Source organism: Leptidea sinapis, chromosome 2 (assembly GCF_905404315.1).
Source record: "Leptidea sinapis chromosome 2, ilLepSina1.1, whole genome shotgun sequence".
NCBI lineage: Eukaryota > Metazoa > Arthropoda > Insecta > Lepidoptera > Pieridae > Leptidea > Leptidea sinapis.
In genome coordinates, this window is record NC_066266.1 from 9,951,147 (window position 1) to 9,976,956 (window position 25,810).

A 25,810-nucleotide genomic window follows, 5' to 3' on the forward strand; every position below is an offset into this window, starting at 1 on the left:
TACTGATCAAATGAGACGTAACATCTTATGTCGGAAGGTGACGAGCGCAATTGTAGTGCCGCTCAGAGTTTTTGGGTTTTCCAAGAATGCTGAGCGGTACTGCATTGTAGTGGGCAGCGCGTATCAATTAACACCAGTTGAACGCCCTACTCGTCTCGCCCCTTATTGGAATAATAAAATAAAAAATAGGTTAGCCCTCCATCTTACTTCTTCAGTTTTCACTTTGATGGTCTTCTTCCATAAAAAAAATATTCGAGATAATATATTAGTATACTACATAATTATAAAAAAATGAGAGGCAATTTGTTAACATAATCTTATTAGTACCACAAAACAAATAAACATGTTATTATGCAGTAAACATTCTTTTAGTATTATAATAATTAATATTACACAAACCGTATAATGCATGTGCAGGAGATCACCTTTCCTGCTTTTCGTTGGACATTCTGATGGCCGCTTTTTGACGCCAATTTGCAGTTTTTTTGGTGCCGAGTTATTAGCTATGACTACATAATCAAACAAACTAAACAAAATTATTCCAAATAAAATTATTTTAGCGAAACAAATAAAAAATTTCTTCATTTTGCAAAATGCTGCACAGAAAATGTATCAATAATTATTATTTAGTATTTACTCTCTCCTAATCCATCCATTAAAATTTGAAAGTGGCTGAGGACAGAGGAGTGAAGCCTTAAACTGAAAGTCAAATCATCAAATGTCAACAGTCATGTGTCAACTGCAGTGGCCCAGAGAATATATAAATATTCTTTCACCACAGGAATCACAAGAGTGCTGCCGGCCTTTTAGAATGGAATACACGCTTTTTTTTTAGGGTATGGGATATGTCATATGGCCCTGAAAACGCTGCACAAGGAAGCATTTTCCACAGCTTGGTTGTACGTAGAATAATAGATGGTTGGGATGATATCCTAATTTGTAAAGTATCCTGTGAAGGTGGAGTTTGGCGGCAGCAGGAATCAGGGTTAAACAGCTTTTCAGATTTCTCCTCACAATAAATGCGGTAGAAAACAGTGTGGCAAGTGAGTATTGCATAATATGTATAAAATATATTTTCTCAAACATGCACGGAAATATTGTCATTATTTTCGAAAAAAGAACACGCGAAGTATCGAATTAAATCCGTTGCAAGAGCGTTTTCTGAATTTAGAACATTACAACGGTCCTGCAATGTTGTATGAAACCACAAAATAGGTAAATGACATTAGAATGGCCATCACGCGTAATTTGTATGGGAACCACTGTCACCATTCAATGTTATATTACACGCCCTAGGTCCAATAAATACAAGTATTCGCACACATACGTTACCACCAACGCAGCCCTATAATTGGTCAGCACAGATAATTGGCCAGCACTCGTCTACTTTTGGCAGCTCACGCCTATAAAATCTCGTATTCTTTTAGTTAATCTGTCATACCGATAATGTTATACTTCATGGATGGGTGCATGAGTATAGTGATGTGCCACGTATAACGAACAACTCGACTATTAAAAATCAGTTTTGACATTTAAATCGAATATGTTCAAATCACAAAAACAATAATGTATACACCCCATGCGTAATCTTAATTGATAAAATATTTTTTTATTAACAGTACTGATTGCGGGTCAGTCCTACATGGTCAGCTGACAGCGATAACATCTGGTACTCTGAAAAAAAATATGGAAATCACATAATATAGTATATTGACTCCAAGGTTGTGACAATACTGCAGCAAGTCTACCTTCTGCCAGTCAGCCATTTTGTAATAAGTATGAGTTCTGACTCCACGACGTTAGTGCTTTGTATACGTTTTATTTTTTAAAGCGCTGAAGGACTTGGCAGTACGGAGCTTAGAGTGCCAAAATATTATTGAAAATACAAAGCCATGTTGCAACGTCAGGTGATCAAGCCGATCACAGAACACTGGATCCCCGACAGCTCAAGCAGCTCTGAGTGCAGCGTTCAAATGGTTAGAGCTGATTCTGGTAGGCCAGACCAGCGATAACAGCAGTACACCTTATGTGGCTGGACCTGCGCTTTGTAGAGCGTTATAATTAATGTATTGCCGTGTTCTATTTATTATTCCGATACTAGGCGAAGCTGTTTTGACCTTAAGGTCAAAGAACGGAGTTACAACTCGAGTCTTCTGGGGCTAACCCCTGTTTATACCAAGACCTGGAGGCTAACTATGCCTGCCCTGATTTTGGAGAGCAGGGAGTTGATAGCACTAGGCCTGTTGTTAGCCGGATCCGAACTGTCTCTTTATTTTTTGATCGGATAGACAAGGGCTGACTTCCATGAGTCCGGGACCGGAGTTCAAGCACGTCACGCGTGGCAAGTGTAGGTACTTACTATTACATTTGGCTTGGCACCGACTTCAAAGCTATCAATATGTACCATATACCACGGTCTACTAAAAAAATAAGGACTCCGTGTCACCTTACATAACAGTGTAGCACTAAAACAAGCCGATTAACGTGTAAATACATAGCCCCACGCACACACTTACACTAATACAAGCCGATAGGTCGCCATTATGAGAATTGTCATCGTCCGTGATGGATCAGTTTGCGTCTCAATAAAACATTTTAAAAATGCCGTCGCGCGTTGTGAAAACGTGTAAAAACAATACTACGGTACATAAAAATTGTCAATGAATTACATTTCACAGAGAGAATAGTAGTAATCACACTTTTTTTGTTCTTTTCATAATACAAATTAATTCGATGTTTGGAACACACAAACCTCCACAACGCTTGATAGTAACATCCAGTGTGACCGGAAAATAAATAGGGATATTACCCGAAAAATTGGGTAATCTTATTTTAATGGTGTTCTAAGTAGATAATTCTTTTTTTATGATAATAAGGGTCAAGACGAGCAGGACGTTCAGCTGATGGTAATTGATACGCCCTGCCCATTAAAATGCAGTGCCGCTCAGGATTCTTGAAATACCCAAAAATTCTGAGCGGCACTACAACTGCGCTCGTCACCTTGTGACATAAGATGTTACGTCTCATTTGTCCAGTAATTTTTTTTAGTCTTTACCAACATTTTTTTAAAGTAGTGTGGAACACTACTTCAAACCGAACCATATTTGTGTGCTTTATAAGGTGCGGTTCCGGTCACATAACTAGTATTGTTCCCATCTTTGAGCAGAGCTGCTTGTATTGTCTGGGATCCAGTACTCTGTGAAAATTTCCATTACTTGGCGTTGTGGAGAGACGTAGCGTATTAGAAGACACAAAATTACTGAAAAAATTGCCGACCAAATTTGTCACGGACATAAAAGTATGAATTGTAATTTTGTCTTTCTAGGAAGATGACGAAGTACCGAGAACTGAACTTAAGACCCTTTACCCTTTATATAAGTGTTACTATATGATGTGTATTGACTTAAACCAAATCACTATACCGAACATAGGTAGTTGTTTGGTCTCTAAAAATCTAGTTATTTGGTATCAAATGTCAGTGGCAAAAAAAAAGAATTTAAGAATGAATTTTGTGTAGGTATTCTTAAAAATGAGAAACGTTAGTACGTCATTCTTATATCAGTTAAAACAAAAATATTGCAAACAAGACACGGGCACAGGAATCAAACCCCCTAACTTTCAAGGTGTAACTGTTTATGTAATTTATTTATTTACTCATAATATGACGATATTTATTTTTATTTAAGAAAACAATCTATCAGATATTAAAAAATCGGAGTTACAAGTAACGTGGCTATACGTAAAATTTGTGGTATCTGGTATCCCCCTAACTGCACGCACACTAACGTAATGTTGCTTCACCTCATTCTATCATGGCGTGGAGTCCTTCTTTTTTTATTCGTCTGTGCCACATACAAGTAGTATTTTATTAATATTAAAGATAAACGGTTGCGAGGTGTATTACATTAGATTTTTAGTTATTTGATTCTTTCCAGTTTTTGAAGTTGGTTTTTTAAACAAAGTTTTTTTTTAATTTTTGCTGTCAGTTAATAATTATAATATATAATCAACCTGAATGAAAACTCCTAAAAAAGCCGTACACAAAAAACAATTATATCATCGAGGTAAACAAATGTTTTCTTAAAAATTAAATTTCATAAAATGAAAACTACTGGGCCAAACTGTGTAAAATTTTTATGGGACCAAGTGGCATCTATTCTGCATCGAACTAATAAAATTACGTAAATCGGATCATAAATCTCAGAGTAATCAGTGTACATACATAAAAAAAAATACCGATCGAATTGATAACCTCCTCCTTTTTGAAGTCGGTTTAAAAAAAGTATATCCCGATTCCCGATAGCAAAATATCAAAGACAATTCAAACCAGCGGGGTGCAACTTCCCTACATTGGCACATGAAAAAAATTTACATTGAAAGTGCTGCCACCTATTCTATTAGGTACGCTACAACTTCACCACGATGGCGATAATTTAACATACATGATAGATGGATAGATTGAGCTGGTGATAGCAAAAAACTCACTTAACTTACTTATTAAAGACTTGACTATCGTGTTGAAATCATTGAATGGCTCTCCTTATTTAAAGGCATTCAATACGGTCTACAACAATAGTAAAAAGTAAAAACTATAAACATAATTAGCGCCATCTAGCGACGGTACGCTAACAGCGTAAAAATAACGTAGCGCCATATCTTGGCCTGGGTACACTGATTTTACAAAAGAAAAACATGAGTTGCACATCTATCTCTAGTATATAGTGTATTATCTATGAAACAAACATCAATATGCATTCAATACGGTTTACAACAATAGTAAAAAGTAAAAACTATAAACATAATTAGCGCCATCTAGCGACGGTACGCTAAGAGCGTAAAAATAACGTAGCGCCATCTCTTGGCCTGGGTACACTGATTTTACAAAATAAAAACATGAGTTGTACATCTATCTCTAGTATATATAGTCTATTATCTATGATTTGAACACTTTCATAATATTTAATTACAACAGTTTGCCAAAAGAAGAAAAAAAAAAAATACAACAGTGAACAGTTACCATTGGTTACAGTTACATTAATTACTGGTGCAAACTGCAAACTGAAGGATTTGATAAATTGAAATACGATAATAAAAAAAGTTTAATTGTAAAACGTAGTGTTAAATTATACAGCAGTCGAAGTATCAATGTTGACACCACGGTTCAATCTAGCCAATAGTATTTAGCTAAACTTCTCTTGATTTATAAATATAATCAACAATATAGATTATTTTTATACATTTTTTCTTTGAAAGATATAGTAATGGTACCAGATAACTTCAAAAAGTTTCTTCTGAATAGAGTAACTGCATCAAAGGAAGTTGTGGATTTTTTGGAGAATGCCAGAAAAACAGAAGATGATTTATCAAAATACTCATTCCATAAAGTGATGGTAACTAAATTTTGTTTTATAAAATATTTAAATTCATTTTTGAGAATACTGTACTGCCACATTTAGAACAGCAATTTATTATTTGTCTTACTAAGCGTGAGACACCTTTAAGGACTGAACATTTACCAAGATATTATTATGTTGTTTTATATGATACAGGATCTTTTGTGCTTTATTGTAGTAATAATAAATTTATAGATACATCAACTACCTAAAATATATGATTTTAGTAAAAAGTAGGTTGTTCATAGTTCAGCTTATAAAAACTTTTTCCACATATAATAAGTGATATTTGTAATAAATTCTATCATGCTTTGTACATTAAAAAAATATACATAACCACATTAAAAGAGTGTTTCCATTGGTGTAACAAAGTGATTTACCCTTACCATCACAATCATGTCCGGCACATCTTAGTCCATAAACAATCATAGTATTGAGTGTGATCCTTTTGTTTGCTTCAATTAAAAATACTTGGTTATTATCATTACTTTAGGAATTATGAAGTAACTATGTTTGTGTATTTTATGCCTTGCAGTCACCCGTGCCATATTAATATGCACAAAAACATTGAAAATAGTTTTTTTTAATGGAAGAGGACCACAAACAAGATAATGGCTTATTTGAACCAAAATTTTGCAAATCCAGAGGCATCATAAGAGTGATGCCTGTATTTTAGAAAGGCATATATGGACTTAAACAGGAATATGGGTTACATGTTGTTAAGAGATCACTGCCATCCACATTCTGCAATTCCAGAGGAATTATAGGAATGGTCCTGGTGTTTTAGGAAGGTGTACATGGACACAAACACGAAAATGGATTACATGATGTTTAGTGATCACTGCCACCCACATCCTCCTGCAATTCCAGAGGAATTGCAGTCCTTTAGGAATATATATTCATTCATAATTCCACCTTCGCACGACACGCCACAAGTTAGGATATCATCCTCACCATCTGGATGTGTGGCGGTCCTCCACTGTGCGGTTTATAAGGAGCTTTCTTCCACGTACTACAAAGCTGTGGAATGAACTTCCTTGTGCGGTGCTTCCGGGATGATATGGCATGGGTACCTTCAAAAAAAGCACATACACCTTCCATAAAGGCCGGCAACGCTCCTGTGATTCCTCTGGTGTTGCAAGAGAGTGTGGGCGGCGGTGATCACTTAACAACAGGTGACCCGTACGCTCCTTTGTCCTCCTATTCCATAAAAAAAAAATACATACATACTTTTTTGCAGTTACCATGTTGAAGTGAGACAGTACAGTAACATAATATGACATACTTTTTCTGTGACAATGATGTTGTTTTTGTTTTAGATACACAATTGGAGCAGTTCCAAGGAACTTCTTTTTGATTCGCTAAGCAAATATTTTGTAGTATCCTTTATTCCAATTAATTTTGTGACCAAAGATGGCACATCCACATTTTATACAAGTAGTTTAAATTTCATACTAAAAGTAATTATGTTTGAATTTTTATTTCTATACAATCGCAGTATGTTAAACATTGACATTTTACTGTGTGACAAAACTTCACATGATTTATTTGGAAGTCATGAGTTATCTGTTTTGGATATTATTGGTAGGATAGTCAACAGCAGATTCACATCTCACTTGGAGTTGGATTTATCTAACTTTAAAAATGATCCAGGTACAGTTTCCACAAATGTTTTTGTTTCCTGTCATATACATTTACCAGGGAGGCTCCTTTGCACACGATTCCGACTTGATTATGGGTACCCTAATGGCGCCTATTTCTGCCGTGAAGCAGTAATGTGTAAGCATTGCTTTGTTTTGGTCTGAAGGGTCCTGTGGCTAGTGAATTTACTGGGCAAATTAGACTTAATTAACTTATGTCTCAAGAGACAAGCGCAATTGTAGTGCCACTCAGAATTATTGAGTTTTCCAAGAATCCTGAGCAGCACTGCATTGTAATGGGCAGGGTGTATCAATTACCATCAGCTGAACATCCTGTTCGTCTCGACCCTTATTGTCATAAAAATATAATATATATATGCAATTGGGCACAATCATTTTATATATAGTTTTACTATACAGTGTGTAGCTATAATCGCGACATTAAATGAACACATGGGTACAGCCGTCTAACCTTCATAAAGAAATAATTCTAAAAGTAAAATAGTTAAAGTACTTAAATAATTGAAATTTTCAAACAAAAAAATTATATTATATTTAAAAAACAATATTAATGCCTACAGTCAGTGCCTATGCTAGCTCAGCTAATAGTTGTTTTACAGGTAGTTTCAAAATGATAGTATGGGAAATTTATTTATGTGGGTGATTTAAATGTTTTTTTTAGATTATTGTTAAGTAGTTCGACCTGTGCATTTATAAAATGTGGCCATTGTAATGCCACCCTGTATATAGTAAGTTGTCAGTAAATCTAATAATAAAAAGTTTTATTTGTACAGCCTTCTTACTTATCATGAATCATTGGGTATCTTTTTTAATGTGTATATTTTCAGAGATTATAAAGTATAAGATTGAATTCTACCAACTGTCATTGTTATCAATTTTCAAAATTTTGATGGTGAGGTTGGGAGGAAACACTAGATATTTAAATCTGAGTCATAATAATTTAAGGTAAAAATCTCTACCTACATAAAATAAACAAAATCCTAAGTGTTGTGTCTGTTCATTAGATATTAAAAAAACGGATAAAGTTAAAAATATTATATTTCCAAAATCAACTACACTTAATATTACCCACCATCGGTAGTATTAAGTGTTGCATAACAGACAAATATCAGAAGAACCCTGTTTTTTTTTTCAGCATAGTACCACTGACGATATTAAATTTCTTTATAAAAGGAGACCTTATTGGAATTGACCTCAGAAACAATAATGCAAGTATATTATTTAATTTTTTCGATTCCTTTTATATTTCTGTTCATTCGGAATTCTGCATATAAAACGAATATTCTAACCAAAATATATGGCGTCTTGCTTTTGCCATGATCATGCTGCTGTCATTAATTTGACTAGTTTTTGAGCTGCAGAAGAGTTCATGTAATATATCTTGTTTATTATTTATGAGAATGTTTAAAATCATTAGAGAAAAATTCTTATGGGTATAATTATACATATAGAGGTGCACTTAATTCATTGGTAGTAATTGAGTGATCAATGTGAACAATCAGTGTGTTTAAACAAGCAATTGATTGTAAACAATATTTATGAATGATGAGGAACTCAAACATTTCACACATCTCTTTAAAATATAAAATTATATATACGAGTGACATCTCAAGTCAATTTCCTATTTTGCATTTATTGGCGTTTAGCAGGTTATCAACTGTAAAGTAGATTCTGTAGATGGAGCCACAACCTGACAGTTGAACAAGATAAACCAAGATTTACGATCCATGCGTCACTCGAACGTTTGGCTCAGTTGGTTAGAGTGCTCGGAGGGGACAAAGGAGGCGCGGGTTTGAGACCCGAATCGTTCATAAATATAAGTTACAAATTTAATTCGTATAATTAATCCCAGGAGTGGGTATATTACTTTAAAATAACAAATTGTTGATGAATTAAAAATGAATATCCGGTTACTATCGGGCTGGTGACAGATAGTGAATGTATGTATCCGGCCGGTTATGGGAATTTAAAAAACCTTATTTTTTTTTAATTATTAATTACAAATGTTTACTTTTCAGATTTTTTCCCTTACTTGTAGTATAAGATGGTATTACTAGACAAATTTCATATTTTTAGATCAACGGAAATACTTGTAGTATTAGATGGTATTACTAGACAAGTTTTATAGTTCTAGATCAACAGAATTTTATATATATTTATTCCCTTGAGAGTGTTGAAATTTAACAGAAAGAGATATAACAGAATTGAGTATTTATTATACATAATTCAGAGTATTTATTTACTATGTTTCAGATATCTTCAATGGACCATCTGCATAGGGTAAGCAGTAAAATTGTGAAACTTCATCTTGAGTACAACCCTTTGTGCAAAAATAAGGATCCTATTGACTACATTAAGGATATCCTTCTAAAATTCCCAAGACTAAAAGAACTGGTAATATATGGCATTTTTTTATATAAATATGCAAACATTTAAACCCTTTTGAGGGACTTACTTAAAACATTATGATTAATTTAATTTATGATTTTGTATTCTTTGTAAATAATCAAGATAATTTGATATTGTAGAAAATACTTTTGAAGTTGGGTGACGTAACTAAAGATCGACGAAATGGCTTTACTTTACCTTGTCATAAAATAAATATCGCGTATGCCGTATGTCATTCAATGACTTAAGAGCGCGTATTCGATTCTCGACGGAAACTTCCATGTATTTGACCTTTTTTCCAGACCTTTATGGGAATGATGTGAGCAGATTATTCGATGATTTAATAATGAATTTAGAAAGGAGCATGACCAAACCGTAATTAAGGGCGTCTAGCTATGACAAATACATAAAAAAAAAATACTTTTTATAGTTAATTAATGTTAAAATTATGTTTTAACAAGACCACATAAAAATAAGATACATAATTGTAATTGGCTTACGCCGTTTTATTAAAGTATAAATAAATAAATAATAGCTTTAAGGGTAAATGTATACACTTCTATAATAAAGTCCCAGCCACTGTTCAGGCATTATCTATAAATAAATTTAAATGTTTTATAAAAAAAATGGCTCGGTCGTAAATCCTATTACTCCACTGCTGAATATCTAAATGATCGGACAGCCTGGGACTAGATTGTGATTATTTTATAGCGATAGAAATGACTGTACAAAATTGTATATTTTTATTGCAAAAAAAGAATGCTGGGAGAGTTTCTTGCGCCGCTTCTTCTCTCTCAGAGCGCCATTTGTTTCCGAAGCGGTAGTAGTATCTAGTAGTTATAAGAAATGACGTCAAAGAGATTTCTAAAGGAATCAATTTTGAGAAAATAAATGCCTTTTATGCCTTTTAATATATTTAATTTAAAGTAGAAGCTTGGCTGTATGTAGTCTGTGGCGGCCATTTTGTGTATTGTTCTACAAATATTTTGCAATTTCCACAATATTATATATTACATCAGCCATCCGCCATTGCAATTTGTAGTTTTCTGGTTGCATGATGACTGCAGCTCTTGAGCGATTTTGCATTTGCTTCGATTATTTTTGACCTTGACTTTGTATTCTGGACTGATTATAATAAATATAGTTCTGATCTTTCAAATCAAATCAAATCAAATCAAGTGATTTATTTGCGTACATTGAGTCGATACATTTGTGTTACATTATTATTCTATATGCTTACAATCTGCTGGGTAGGCATGCAAAAAATCTTTTACTAATTCTTATTCTATGTTTATAGTGAAAACACACAACCACATAAAATTATTCATAAAAGTGTAATTAAAAATTAATTATTTTTATTTTTAAAAGAGTTAATGCTTAAGTTTTGGTCCGCTAATGATCCTGATAGTTAATTATACAGTTGAGGAGCTATATTAAATATGCTATTACCCAAAAAAATGCTGTTGTATGCTGCGTGAAAGATTATTTATGCGTTCACTATCAGAGTATTTAAAGAGTTGATCATTTGTTCTTTCTGTCATCAGCAAATAAAACCATCTCATATGTTATGAACAACAATGGACCTAATATACTTCCCTGCGGAACTCCAGTGGTTTTTGACTCATATATATATATGCTCTTTCTGTTTTATCATTATGTACTAACCTCATTATTTTTGTGTCATTTGTTGTCTTCTGATATGATTTTAGACGTGACAAAAGGTTTCTTCTTACCCCATAAACACTTAGTTTAGCAAATAATATTTGATGGTCCACATAGTCAAATGCCTGAGTGAGGTCTTTATAAAGTACGCACACATGCTTTCATTTATCTACATTAGTAATGACTTAATTCAGGGAGTGGTATATTGCTAAATTAATTGATTTGTTTTTCCCACAGCCTTTTTTCTTTTCAATTAATATTTCATTATTTTCAAAACAATTCTTAAGGTTATTACAAATATACTTTTCTATTATTTTTGAAAAAAAAATTGTATAAGGTCTATAAAAGTCCATCTCTTCCCTATCCTGTTTTTTGAAAAGTGGCTTCACAATGGAAGTTTTTTATTTAAATTTATTGAATTAGGCGTTACTTTGCGGAAATCCATAATTATACAAATGATTTAAGTTTTCTTTCGTGTTAATTCCGCCAACATTTGTTTTCGTGTCAGTCTCGACTCTCGTGCCAGATTTAGGCGAGACAACACGTCCTGAGGATGCCTCGTGTCGAGGCGAAACACGTGTCGAATTGTTTTAAAAACATATATTGGCGGAATTAACACTAAAGAAAACTTAAATCATTTGTATAGTTTTTTATTTATCTGGATATACACCATTCTCTACACATAGATTTGTAATATGACTTAAAACTAGCGATATTATATCAGATACATATTTTACATTGGTTCTAATTTCATCAAACCCCTATTTGTATTTTGATGAAACTATTTATTCGAGAAGGCGATTTTCATAAAAAATTATTTTGACTTGCTACAGTAATTATTTTGGCTCTTTTATTAGTTGTTGATAAAATTTTATGATTAAGAAAATTTATTAGTTATTTTCTCAATCATAAAACCTAATTCATTATAAACTTGTGCAATCTCTAAGGTGTCAAATTTTGTTATTATTATGTTTTAATCTGTTACCATTTATAATGTTCCACGTAGTCTTAGATGTGTTTTAATTTTATTTTTTTTTTTTTTTGGGGTTTTTGTGTGAGTTTGATAATCTTTTTTAATCGCTTCCCATATACTTTGTAATTTTGTTTATTATTACTATTATATAATACGATTTGATTGTATTTTAATTTTAATGTAAGGAAAGCAGAGATATTAAAGAAGTGAGAGCATTGCGAAAATATATTGTATGTTTCATAAAAAACATCCGAAAATTATTAAATTTTTAACACCTTAGTATTAACTAAGGTATACAATACCTAAAGGTATTTTTCTTTACATTTACTCAATTTTTCTTTGCTTATGTCTCTTCTTAAAAAAAACAGTATTATAAGCGACTATATTTTTTAACAGTAATGCTGAAAATTTGTGCTGTATGGTCTGATAGCACCAGTTCTTCAATTGAACAGCTATAGCTCCGAATATTGGTAAAAAAGTTATCCAAACATGTGCCACTTACTAAACGCGTCGGCTGCTTTAGTAATAACTTAAGAACACCTAGTACGCTTAAGCGTGTGATATTCGTCAACTCTTTTATCTTAAAATTTAAGACAACTTCCAACAAGCATGGCTGATCCACCCCTTCTATTATTAAGAAAATATGAAGAAGCAATGCGAAATTTTGATATAAGCAGCTCATGATCGTGTTTAAATCAATTTTGTTCCGTAATACAAAGTATGTTTTCAAAATATTTTTACTAATTTCTAAGTCATCGAGTTGAACTACCAGCAGCTGTTCAGATTGATTAATAAGTCCATTAATATTTTTATGTAAATATAGCCATTATAATATATAATATGTGTAACTTATGAGAGTCGAAATAAATTATTAGGTTCTGCACATTTGCCGTTAGCTCCACTTTTCTCTATTTCAGGAATATATTTTATGTCACCATCCTTTTCCTCTTCTCTTTCATTCCCATTTTCAACTTCACTGTCTCTTATATTTTTGAAGTAACTAGTAATATTATTAGTTACTTCATTATGTAAATGTTCAGTTGGGTAGCTTTCTTTTTCTTTATGTCTAACACTCCTCTGCGTATTCTTTATTTGATTTGTATAGCTGTCTTTTTTGTTTCGATATTCAAGGTTTCCTTTAAGAGAGTGACTGGCATATTTGCATACTTCGTTTCATTCTGATGTAATTTCCTACATACAAATCTCAAATCGTAATGTAGCTTATTTTCATTTAAGGTATTATTAGTTATCTATCTATTATAAGGTATTTCACTTACTAAAATATTTGTGTGTTATTATAGAAAAATCGATTTAAACTTAGTTGAAAATCATAGGGATTAGTTTCATAAGTGCCTCCTATTATAATCACAACATCATCTTGTTACCATACAACTTTTTTTATTTATAGAAAATCCGCTTAAACTCAAAAATGCAAATGAAACGCTTAATTAATTAATCCCAATTATATAATACTAGCAGACCCAGCAAACGTTGTATTGCCGATATTAAAATCGCATAACAAAAGTAACTGTTGATCGCAGATGGGTGAAAATTTGAATTTTTAATGCTGACTCATAATAAAAAAAATCGTGTGGACCACCCTTAACATTTAGGGGGATGAAAAATAGATGTTGTCCGATTCTCAGACCTACCCAATATGCACTCAAAATTTCATGAGAATCGATCAAGCCGTTTCGGAGGAGTTCAAAGTTTAACACCATGACACGAGAATTTTATATATTAGAATTATCCTATCTGAGAGGTGTTATGCACTATAGACCTCAATATCGAAAATGTGGCCATTATATAATCGCCATATCTTATATTTTCATTTCGTAAAAAAGCAATACTAAATTGATTCACATTAAAATGTTTTAACCAGTAACCGAATAGAGACATAACTAATATATTTATTTAATTTAAATACAGGAATCGCTAACTATAGTTTTTATTTAAACAATTATTTATAATGGATTATACATCACAATTTACCGCTCAGTTCCTGTCCGATCCGCGTAATCGAATATGCACTCTTAAATTACGATATATTGAACCAGTCGAATGATAGAAATGTTTTTATAGATTGTACTAGCTGACTCAGCAAACGTTGTATTGCCGATTTTAAAATCGCGATACATAAGTAACTGTTGATCGTAGATGGGTGAAAATCTGAAGTTGTATGTATTTTTTAATGCTGACTCATAATCAAACAAATAAAAAAAAAAGTCAAATAATAAAAAAAACATTTGGCGTGGACCACCCTTAACATTTAGGGGGATGAAAAATAGATGTCCGATTCTCAGACCTACCCAATATGCACTCAAAATTTCATGAGAATCGGTAAAGCCGTTTCGGAGGAGTTCAATGTTTAACACCATGACACGAGAATTTTATATATTAGATTGTCTGTAGAAGTTTAGAGGTAGACGATTTCTTACAGTTGTAGTGCTGTTTTGACAATATCTGTTGGTGTTTTGTACACATATATCAACCTATGTTATACATCGATGATAAAAGGACATTATTATGGGGCAATGGAGTCGACTTTAATATAATCTTTATGATGCGGAGGAGGGCTATTCCTATTGAGAACCTAGACCATAAGGAATCATTTAGAGAAAATTAAAAATAAAAACATTTTATGTTTCCTCTAAAAATATTCTTGATAATGTTAGATATGTATGTATGTAGGTAGGCGCATAAGCATATTGTCTTGAAACTGATTATCATAATGTTAACACCAGGAACAAACTTTATATGCCTACTATTCGGTTAATTGGAGTAAGTAAGTCTTTTGTCGGTCGACGTATATGCTTTTACAATATGATCCAACAAAATATGCAAAACAAATGTAAAACGAAAGTCGAGCAACCGTCCTTATTTAAAAATATAAAATATTCTTAATAATTTAATTATAATCATATTTTATTTCAAAAAAGACGCGTAGTGTCTTGCCTCCGTTATTCTCAGGCTGAGGCATAAAAGGCATTTATTTTCTCAAAATTGATTCCTTTAGAATTCTTTTTGATGTAATTTCTAATATACTAGATACTACTACCGCTTCGGAAACAAATGGCGCCCTGAGAGAGAGGAAGAGGCGCAAGAAACTCTCCCATCATCTTTTTTTGCGCTCTTTTCAATTAAAATGTACAATATTGTACAGTCATTTCTATCGCTTTAATATAATCATAGTCCCAGGCTGTCCGATCACTTAGATATTCAGCTGTGGAGTAATAGGATTCACTACAGAGCCATTTTTTAATAATACATTTAAATTTATTTATAGATAATGCCTGAACATATATTTTCGAATGGGCGGATAAAATTGGTTGAATTTGAACAATAATCAATATCACCCAATAATTTTAGCGGTCCTAAACAGCCCTGAGGTCGATGGATGGTTGACATTGACACAGTATATACAATTTGAAATCTTAAATGAAACAGTAGTCAGAACCTTGTAACCATTATTCACCGGCTACCCACCCATTAGGGCTATATTTCGCTGTGGACACCATGGCGGCGCAACCAGGCGCCTTTACCAACCGTGTTCGTTTGGTTGCGCAACCAAAATGGCGGTGCGACCAGCTGGGACGCGTGCACAAAATGTTTCTGGTCACGCCGCCACGCTGGTCGTGCCACCCCTAAATACTAAAGCCAATGGCCGCCAGTGACGCTCCCACCACAGAGTACCCTAAACTGGAGTGGACTAACATAAATTTAATCGTTTTGTTCAGATACAGATATGAAAACCTCTTCCTTTTCAGGATGGTGTGCCACTAGACAAGTATGGGGCCATGGTGCCCTTCTACAAGTCATACGTCGTGACCCCTGACAAGAAAACCCAGAAGTTTGTTGAACAATTTGTTAACCTCTACTTCTCTCATTATGACTCAAGGCGAACTAAACTACTCAATTTTTATGGCGAAAATGCACAGCTGACTATTTCGACACCAACCGTTGGTGAGATTTGTTCGAATTTGATTTAAATTTTTATATAATAATAATAATTTTTATATAATTTGTGGGTATATCTATTCTATAGGATGGCCATAAATTAGTCAGTTAATTAGACGTTTGAATTTGGAACTGTCATTCTTATATTGTGTTGTTTTTTATAATTTTCGGAACAATCTTACGACCCTTATAGCCCCTAGACCCTGCCTACTGAGCTATAGGATCCGGGGTCGAATCCCAGTCTGTGCAAAAATTTATATTTATAATGTAATAAATATATTTAATGAAAATCGATCTTTGTTTCTGAGTCAAGGATGTTTATATGTATTTATGTATGTTTAAGTTATTATATTGTGTTAAATATATCGTTGTCTTCCAAAAATAGCACAGGCTATGCCTACCTAGCTTGGGGCAAGATGATTTGTGTAAAACTGTCAATCATATTATTATTATTAAATATAATTTATTTAATGCGTCAGTTAACAGGCATTTTAAGTCTAGAAGAGATAATTTGAATGAACTTCATATATTTTTTATTTATCAACTACTAAACTATTATATTTTCTGTATAATCCAATGTAAAAAAGGACTTTAACAGTATACAGGGTGGTTTTTTGAGAAGGGCGGTGATGGCCAAGTCGTGAAAATATTTAGTTTTTAAAAATGTTTTGTACTTTTGCCCTATGGACTCTGTTGCTGATAAGGATCAATCCTTGCAAAATATGTATTACTAAAAATGAAACGAAATGCCTACCAATAAATAATACAAATACATCTTTTCTGCATTATTATTTTTACACGAAAGAAAACTCACCTCCTATTTAAAGTTTTTGTTAGAAATTTTACTTTTTTTGTTGACATTCTGTCGAGGATAAATCCTGTCGTGGTTTGAAATACAGTAAGGTCAGAGAGACGTATAACCTATAACACATATTGTCTTTGCAAAGTTTGATACTTATCAGCGACAGAGTCAATTGGTTCAATAAAAAGGATGTAATTTTTTTGAAAATTTATTCTGTTAGTTGATTTCCATCAAAAGTTCAAGAAATTTGCAGTTAAAAAATAACTAAATATACAGTTAGTTCACGACTTTCCTCTAAGTCTCGTAGGTTCCAACTTGGCCATCATCGCCCTTACCATCCTGTATAGGGCAAGACTTGGCAGTATAATATGAAACACGCGAATTTATATTTTTTTTTTGCAGAGGTTGATGGAAGAAGCTTGGATAGTAAACTGACTAACTTCTCAAGAAACGTTTTAAGTATGAATAAAAATAAACGGAATCACACCGAACGATTATACTCCACAAATAAAGCTATTGTCGCGCTGTTGATAAAACTTCCACCCACGGTTCATGATACAAGTTCATTCACTATTGATGTGGTGCATAATGATGTGAGGTTTTTTCTATTATCTGTACATATTGTAAACAGATTACGTGCTAGTTGAATGCAGAGCCGATGAATGCGATAGTGATGTGATCTAATTACAATTTATGACGATAATCATGAGTGTGTCGATAAATTTAAATAATGCTTCAAGTTTGTTATTTATATATTTATAAATTGATTTCAAAACAAAATTTATGAACTTTCAATTATTTACATTATTTTTTTTTTATTTAATTAGTTTCGCGCGTGTACATTAAATGCTGCCACTAAAGCGATTCCATATAATTATTTTACTTACTTTTAAACGCTCTTTAATTCACTTTTTTTTTCATATTTTTTTTGCTTAGAACATTTAAAGAAATGAAATATTAGTAGCTATATTAAAACGCCTTTTTTTCAGGGTAAATTAATCATACTTATTATAGGTGGAATTTATAAAGAGTTGGGTAAACAGAACATGCAGACATACCTTAGCTTCAGGAGAACCATTTTCTTCGAGGCGACAGATGACGACCAATTCACGGATTACTTTATAACGCGGGAAATGTTCACAACATCGTGCGCCTCTGAAGAAATGAAGCGAAATACATTTCTGGTAATTTTTTTATATATATTCGTCAACGTTTTCAGCTTGATCAGAGTGAAAGTTATTTGTAGTTACTTTTTAAGTTTATTAATTAGAAGACCGTGTTATATTTTGTTTATATACTAAACTTTATTTATTTTACGAAAAAATAACTACCATAATAGGTTGTACTTACACATGAATAGACAAATGTTTTGACTGTCCTCTATTTTATTTATTTTATTTTTAAGAAAAACACCGCAATTGTCCATTTTTGTGGTTATAGTTTCACTAGCTGATCCGGCAAACGTTGTTTTGCCATATAAAGTATAATTCACGCGATAGTTTTATAAGTAATAAAATATTGCCTATATTATAGCCTGTACATCATTTTGTTCTATTGTCAATAGTTTTTGCAGCGCACGCAAAAATAGGTTTACGATTTTACACCTTGTGTTACAAAATAGCAATTTTATTACGGATCCCTAATTCTGAAAAAAAAACATAGCCTATAGCCTTCCTCGATAAATGGACTCCCCAACACTGAGAGAATCATTCAAATCGGACCAGTAGTACCAGAGATTAGCGCGTTCAAACAAACAAACAAACACTGCAGCTTTATAATATTAGTATAGATTTCGAGTGCTCGCGTCATTTTGGCAGCGCCATATTGTTTACTGAGGCTATTAGGCTCAGTGGCTACAGGGGTAAAAGTGAACAAGGCCTTCAGCGTTAAGCATCCAGAACTTAACTCGAACATGATGGGGTGACTATAACCCAGTAAAATAATTTATATTTTTTCTAGCTTCCAATTAGAAACCAAAGTCAGTTAACACTGATAGACCCGGATTGGCAGGAACAAAATACAATTTGCAAAGCATTCTCCTACTATACGCAACTGAAGATAGATGAAGTTGAAAGGTAATAAATAACCTTAATAGATTTTGTAGGCATACTTACAAAAAAATATTTTAGTTTTAATAGTAATTGTAATTTAGCAAAAAGAAGTTCATACTAAGCAGAATACAGTGTCTAAATGCATTGATAATTCATTTTTATGCAATACATAGAGTTTATTAATAAAACATGTTTTCTTTTCGTAGGCGTCTTAATAACCATGATTGGGATATTCGCATGGCGTTAAAGGAATTTATGAATGACTTCAGAAAAAACTCAATAAGTACGAGTTTGTTCGACACAGAATCTGATTATGTAACTACCGATCAATTGATGGATGAAGTTGATTAGAATAATAAGTGTATAGTAATAATAATAAGTATATATTAAAATTATCATGGAATAGGTACATTGTGTGTTTTATTTAGGTACGTGTACTGTTACGTCACGTTGACATAACACACGTCAAACACAGCATAATATAGAAGTGTTTACGTACAAAACGCAGGGGTGGTGAAAGAAGGGGGTAAAATTGCGACTGGCGCGTGCGGAGTGCTCGCGGTTTTAAAGCTAGTGTTCTCCAATTTTTGTCGGTTTTTTGGTGCGAGAAAAAGAGCTAAGAACAGGCTAGAATTTGCCTTAACTGCATACTAGCATGTTTCTCAGACTCGTCCATTATAACTCATTTGCGTGGTATTTACTGAGCATCAATATTAGACGGATTTGGACAACCGACTAGAATCGACATTCCTAGAATATTTTCAAGCAGAACCGATTTAATGGAATATAAGTCTAAAAAAATATATCCTCCAATTTTCATATATCGGTCGGCTCGCTCGTGAGTCCCTACTGGCTAGTAGCTGTCCTACTCTGTAGCACAGAACACATTTACTCTAACGAGCCGAAGGCGCCCCCGGCCGATAAACCTTCCAAGATCGGCAAGTGCCCCCGCGCCGCGGTATGCCATAGATCGGCGCTATTTTGGCGCGCGCGCAGCGCTTATTTTAAGGCATTTATTTTACGTGTATTAATAGATTGCGTATAATTAGGATCATATGAGAGAATATATAATAAAACTATTGAAACAAGTCATAATATATATAATAAAATATGCGTAGTGTGCCAAACGGCATGGCCGATTTTGGTGTTTATGAAAGATCTAGTGCCAAATGGCACTGGTCAGTTTTGAATGGTGAATGTGTCACGCTCTCGGTAACGCCATTAACTCGCGTGATATAACACTTTGTATTAATCTAGGTTCTAATTAAATGAGACATTTAACTATTGGTTAAAATGTCAGCTCTGGTATTGGTGTGTAATTTCATAATTTATAATAAGAATTGTAATCATCCAATTACAGAGCAATTATGCTCTGCATTAGCGACTCAGTGGAGCACAACGAATTGTGCTGATGCTTCATTGGAACGTGAATTAGTTTTCCGCTAAGTTTAGTGTTGAATTAAAAATATTTATAGAGTTAGCAACCTTATTAATGTATAAATAAATTGCTATACAATAATAACTCGTTGAAAATTATTTACGGTTATTTTAAGTAATTTGAATTTTGATTATTTTATTAAATTTTTATTTATTTAATACTTTCTTAACGAGGTAAGCACTGCCAAATTGCCAGTATGGTATGGACGTCCCAGCCGGGCTAGCATGCGCAAGGTCTCATGTTTACACAGTTGGCCGCCCAGGTTCACGGCAATTCATTATCTTATAATAATAATTATTAATTATACAAAATTTTAAATTAGAAATTCGTCACCTCTTTGAGACTCTTGTATGCATGCACGCGGCTAGTCTTGAAATACACCACGGTTTTTTTTATTAAATTTGACATTATGATATAAGAAAAACTAGTTCATGAATAGAAATCGGTTATTCAGTAAATCAATGTTAAGAATTAATTAATAATTGAATGGCAGTGGCAATCTCAGAGAGGTAAAGAGAACAAGAAGATTATGGACTGTACGTACATCCTCAAATATAAGTTAAACAAGCTTTTCTTATATCATAATATCAGATTAAATTTTAAAAAACCACGGTCTATTTCAAAACAAACCGCGCGCTGCGAACAAACGTCTCAAAGAGATGACGAATTTCTAGTTAAAAATATTGAATAATTCATAATTATTGCTAATTTATAATCGGAGAAACGATAATTTATAAGAAAATATTATTTTAAGTAGAAATATATGATTAAGGGTGCCAACTTAAGGATCAAAATTTGTTTAAAAAATTATTTATAAATAAAGGAGAAAATAATAATTTAAATGTTCGAAAATAATAAAGAACTTACGAAGGACTTAAAAAATAAAAAATATTAAAAATAATTCAAACGGTGCTAAATTCAGTGAGCCCTCGTGATATACGCCGGCCGCCACTATAACACAGTGTGTGAATGCGGGCATAGAGAGCAGGCGGCCGTAACAAGGGCTCTAAAGTATTTGCTCTACTTGTCTATTGGATAGAGCCAACTGATGAAGCTGAAGACCGGTGACGGCGGGGTTGTTTCATCTAAATCCGAACTTTTGTGGGAAGTCGAGTAACTAGTTATACGGACAGCTATACACGATCGTACGACCACCTGTTACCAAAATGGCTGAGGACCCAAAAGCCAAATGAACCCGAGACTACCGAAGATATCTCTGACAGTTCAGCCTGTAGGGGACAAGTGTGGCACTAAAACAGCTTAAAAACAACAAAGCGCCGGTCGATGAGGAATTACAGCTGGGTTTCTGAGAGCAGGTGCTAATCCTATGCTTAAGATCCTCCAGTAACTATTCTATTCCGCCATACTCGAGGGTAAAACGCCGCAAACATGGCGCAGAAGTATCGTGGTGCTGTTCTTCGATAAGGCGCTTTTGAAGAACTTTAGACCCATATAATTTCTAATCCATTTATATAAGCTGTTTTCTAGGGTTATCACGAATCGTTCCGTGAGCAGGAGGTCTGCTCCCAAAATAGACAACGATACATTCGGAACGATACGATAATACTCCGAATATATCGCAGCTACCCTACTCTAACAAATGGTCGAATTCCTTATCGTTTATCGTAACTATAGTCTAATATTTTGACTTTTTTACGATGTTAAAGCGAATGAATTATGTGCAAACCTTGAAAAACTAAATATTATCTGTGCTATGTCGCTGTTAAGTGTCAAAAGTCAAAACATAGTTTAGGTGCAAAGACTGACCTGTTTATATACCACTATAGCCACACTATAGCTGTCAAAGAGAATTTAAGGTCAGTGGGTGCAAAGGACCATGACAGACTCTGCTCAATCAACTTACATCATTTACGCAAAATTTAAATATTCAAAAATTACGTAAGGAATATAATATGTCCATTTAACATTAAATAAATAATACAAAACTTGTGGATAAAAAAATGTTAAGAAAAGTAACTCAACCCTTCTCGTCGACTTCCTGTTTCTCAGGCAGCCATTTGCATTACTTTGTACGCATAAGCGATCAATAAAATGATTTAATTTACTTGGTAGTAAAAAAATTTTGTTGAATATGTAATTAAAATAATGCGATTTGTTTTTTAATTTTTTTTTATGTTGTTAATTATAGTAAATTGCACATAATTATTTCAATATTGTTTATTAAGTATATATATTGTATGGCAAATATAACTTTGCTTCGCGCTATTTTGTGAAAGGAAAATAAATGTCAATGCCACCATTTATCATCTTTGTTGGGTACATTGTGATTTTGTGTGTGGCCTTGCATTTAGAACTCGGACTTTTTAGTTGATCTTTCTTTTGAGGTATCCACAATTATATCCAGTTATTTTTAGTTTTATTTCGCATACCTTTAGCGATTTGAAAATATATGGTTAGTTTTATGTTTCTTTTTATTAAATAAAAATAAACATAAAACTAAGTAATACTTATAGTGTGTAAATAGTATTTTATGAAATCATTCTGTAAATAACATTTTTCAATTAAAAAAATTATGTTTTTTTAATTTAAATTATTATGGTTTGGGCTGGTGGCTTCATTGCCAATGCTCTAAATAAAAAAATAACTTAGGACATTTCATTGCAGATTGATTCGTAGCACTATTCTATGTTTTCTTTTATAAAGTTTGAAATTTCAATTTCAATTGTCAAATCTCAATCAATAACATGTCGTCTTAAATATATTTTAAGGCAGTAAGGCCCCTGGCTATAGCCTGTTCGAAAGAACGAATTAATTTAAAAAAAAAAAATTAAATATATTTTGAACACATACTGGTATTGTATACACATATATATAAATTTGAGCTTTAATTTCCCATAATATTGTAAACTATCACAATAAATATTGAAATCCTCAAAACAATAATTATAATACAAGAAGATTATTTACTTTGTTCTGTTTCAGATTGAACTCTGATTTGTTTTGGTATCTTATACTGTTAATGATTGTAATAATTACAATGCATTAACAACTGTTGTAAGTGAATTACAAAGTTATTTTTCAAATTACAATGAACTTAGACAGGGAAGGTATGTCGAGTAATTTGGGCAGGGGAGCAAACATGCCAAGCATCGGCAAGATCAATCAAGGATCAAATCAATATGGTAATAACTCTTTGCAAATCCCTCAGTCCACATCATCGCAAGGTCCACCTGCACAGTATAGCCCTATAAGCCAATCACAAGGTGCTAATAAAAACAACCAAAGTGGTGATCAAGGATCACAGGTGAGTCATTTCTATATATATATATATATATATATATATATATATTTAGAAGTAAGTTCTTTTACACATCATAGAGACTGCACATACTGCTACAAATTGTATTTGAGATGTCTTATTAAAATTGTGTCTAGTTTTCCGCAGCTATAGCTGCTGAAAACTATATAAATATGAAATCATATTATGATAATTGTATTTAATATATATTTTTTATTAAAAATGTGTTTTGAAACTCAAAGAGTTTGAATTTTTAGCCTCTAACTAGACAGAAGTTGCAAGAGTTAGTCCGAGAAGTTGATCCAACAGCACAACTAGATGAGGATGTTGAGGAAACTTTGCTGACTTTAGCTGATGACTTTATGAAATCTGTAGTAAACTCATCTTGTGCTCTTGCTAAACACAGACGTGCCCCTAATGTGGAGTTAAAGGATGTTCAGCTCCATTTAGGTAATAAAGAGAAATTATTTTTTTGGGGTTCTGTATCTAAATGGCAAACTGTGTCAGGTTATATCACAATAAGACTGAGTGATAAGACCCTAACTTAGTTCACATATTTCTAATGGACTAGTTCAATTCATAGAGTATGACAGATAAGAATTCAAGGAGTTTGTTTGTCATCTGTTTAAAACAGAATTGTAAACTAAGATCATTAATTTATTCAGTTTAAATTATTAATTTTTGTTTACAATTCAAGTAAAATTCAAATAATCTGATTATTACCAATGAAAGAAAATCTATTCTAACCTTTTCGTCTCACAAGCGGAACCTTTACTCATAATAGACCGTCTAGCAACTACAATCTACATTGAAGTCGGAGGTGAAAGTGAACACATACCACAATATAAGTCCATGACGCTTGGCTATCAGACTCCTGGCTGAAGCGAGGGGCAGAACAAGGTATATGGCGCATCACACTATGTTTAAAGTTGTTTAAATTAACCGGACTTACCCTGTGTCCCTAGTTACCCTGATGCACCTTATTTTTTCTTCTAGTAAATAGATAAAAAGGGTATTTTCATGACAAATTTTAATATAACCTACTAAAAATTCATAAACAAGTTAATGATTAAAGAATTTAATGATACAACGAAAAATTAGAATTCAAATAAAAATTGGGCAGAGCAATTTGCTTACAGTTAGGGCCTAACTCGTCAATGGTTGCAGGGGAAGTGTGTCGACGCCAGGGAGACAGCACCTTTTATAGTCATCTTCACCCTCGATAGTTGTCACTTTCTACAATATAATTATAATCGAATATAATATGATTGCAGAAAAACAATGGAATATGTGGATACCTGGATTCGGTAACAACAAGCCGCAGCCATACAAAAGAGCAGGGGTCACTGAAGCTCACAAACAGCGAATGGCTCTTATCCGGAAGGCAACGAAAAAATATTAAATAACCATTCTTAATTTTTTTTTGTTTTACTTCCATTTCATTACTTATATGTATACATGCCAAATAAACGGATGTACCTACCAAATAGGTTAACTACAGCATTATTGACTTAATTATATAATGGGGCTTTTTCACAATGTACATACATACATACATACATAAATTCACGCCTCTTTCCCGTAGGGGTAGGCAGAGACCACTTCTTTCCACTTGCTACGATCCTTACATACTTCTTTCGCTTCGTCCACTTTCATTATTCCTTTCATACATGCTCTCCGGTTTAGGGTACTCTTGACCTGGCCTTTTTTCAAGACGTCCCTGATTTGATCTTGAAACGTCCGCCTAGGTCTACCCCTTCCAACACTTTCATTCACACTGGCCTTATACACTTTCTTCGTCAATCGTTCTTCATTCATTCTCTCGACATGTCCAAACCATCTCGGCATACCTTTCTCAATTTTTGTCACAGCATCTTCTTTCAGACCACAACGTTTTCTTATCTCACTATTTCTTATCCTGTCACTCAGTGTAACTCCTATCATACTTCTCAACGCTCTCATCTCAACTGCATTTATTCTGCTTTCATGTTTCTTCTGCCATACCCAACTTTCACTTCCGTACATGAGTGTTGGAACCAACACCCCCTCATGCACAGCCAAGCGAGCCTTATTAGACACCTTCTGACTCTTCATAAAGGAGTGCAAAGCTCCATTCACCATGTTTCCTGCATTCACTCTTCTTTCAATATCACTCTCATACTTTCCATCTCTTGTAAATTTAGAACCCAGATACACAAACTCATTCACCTGTTCAATTTTTTCATC

General features: G+C 33.2%; 2 protein-coding genes across 6 annotated transcripts; both read left to right on the forward strand.

Moving 5' to 3' along the window:
• The first annotated feature begins 4,951 nt into the window (after positions 1-4,951).
• LOC126971780 (nuclear RNA export factor 1-like) lies at positions 4,952-19,296 on the forward strand. 4 transcript variants are annotated; one of them, XM_050818189.1, is made up of 11 exons: positions 4,961-5,176; positions 5,254-5,390; positions 6,713-7,046; positions 7,882-7,999; positions 8,190-8,262; positions 9,308-9,448; positions 15,845-16,040; positions 17,239-17,429; positions 17,826-18,020; positions 18,796-18,911; positions 19,094-19,296. In XM_050818189.1, the coding sequence occupies exons 1-11, from the start codon at positions 5,146-5,148 to the stop codon at positions 19,236-19,238; spliced, it is 1,677 nt and encodes a 558-aa protein (XP_050674146.1). In that variant the 5' UTR covers positions 4,961-5,145; the 3' UTR covers positions 19,239-19,296. The 4 variants fall into 4 exon arrangements, with proteins under 4 accessions (XP_050674172.1, XP_050674146.1, XP_050674155.1 ...); XM_050818198.1 differs by having other exon boundaries at positions 4,961-5,390; XM_050818206.1 differs by lacking the exons at positions 4,961-5,176; positions 5,254-5,390 and having other exon boundaries at positions 6,796-6,853.
• A 3,236-nt stretch (positions 19,297-22,532) lies between these two features.
• LOC126971983 (transcription initiation factor TFIID subunit 12-like) lies at positions 22,533-25,004 on the forward strand. 2 transcript variants are annotated; one of them, XM_050818511.1, is made up of 5 exons: positions 22,960-23,038; positions 23,114-23,138; positions 23,269-23,590; positions 23,842-24,034; positions 24,859-25,004. In XM_050818511.1, exons 3-5 carry the CDS (start codon positions 23,375-23,377, stop codon positions 24,984-24,986), a joined length of 537 nt encoding a protein of 178 aa, XP_050674468.1. In that variant the 5' UTR covers positions 22,960-23,038; positions 23,114-23,138; positions 23,269-23,374; the 3' UTR covers positions 24,987-25,004. The 2 variants fall into 2 exon arrangements, with proteins under 2 accessions (XP_050674474.1, XP_050674468.1); XM_050818517.1 differs by lacking the exons at positions 22,960-23,038; positions 23,114-23,138 and adding an exon at positions 22,533-22,670.
• The last annotated feature ends 806 nt before the right edge of the window (positions 25,005-25,810 follow it).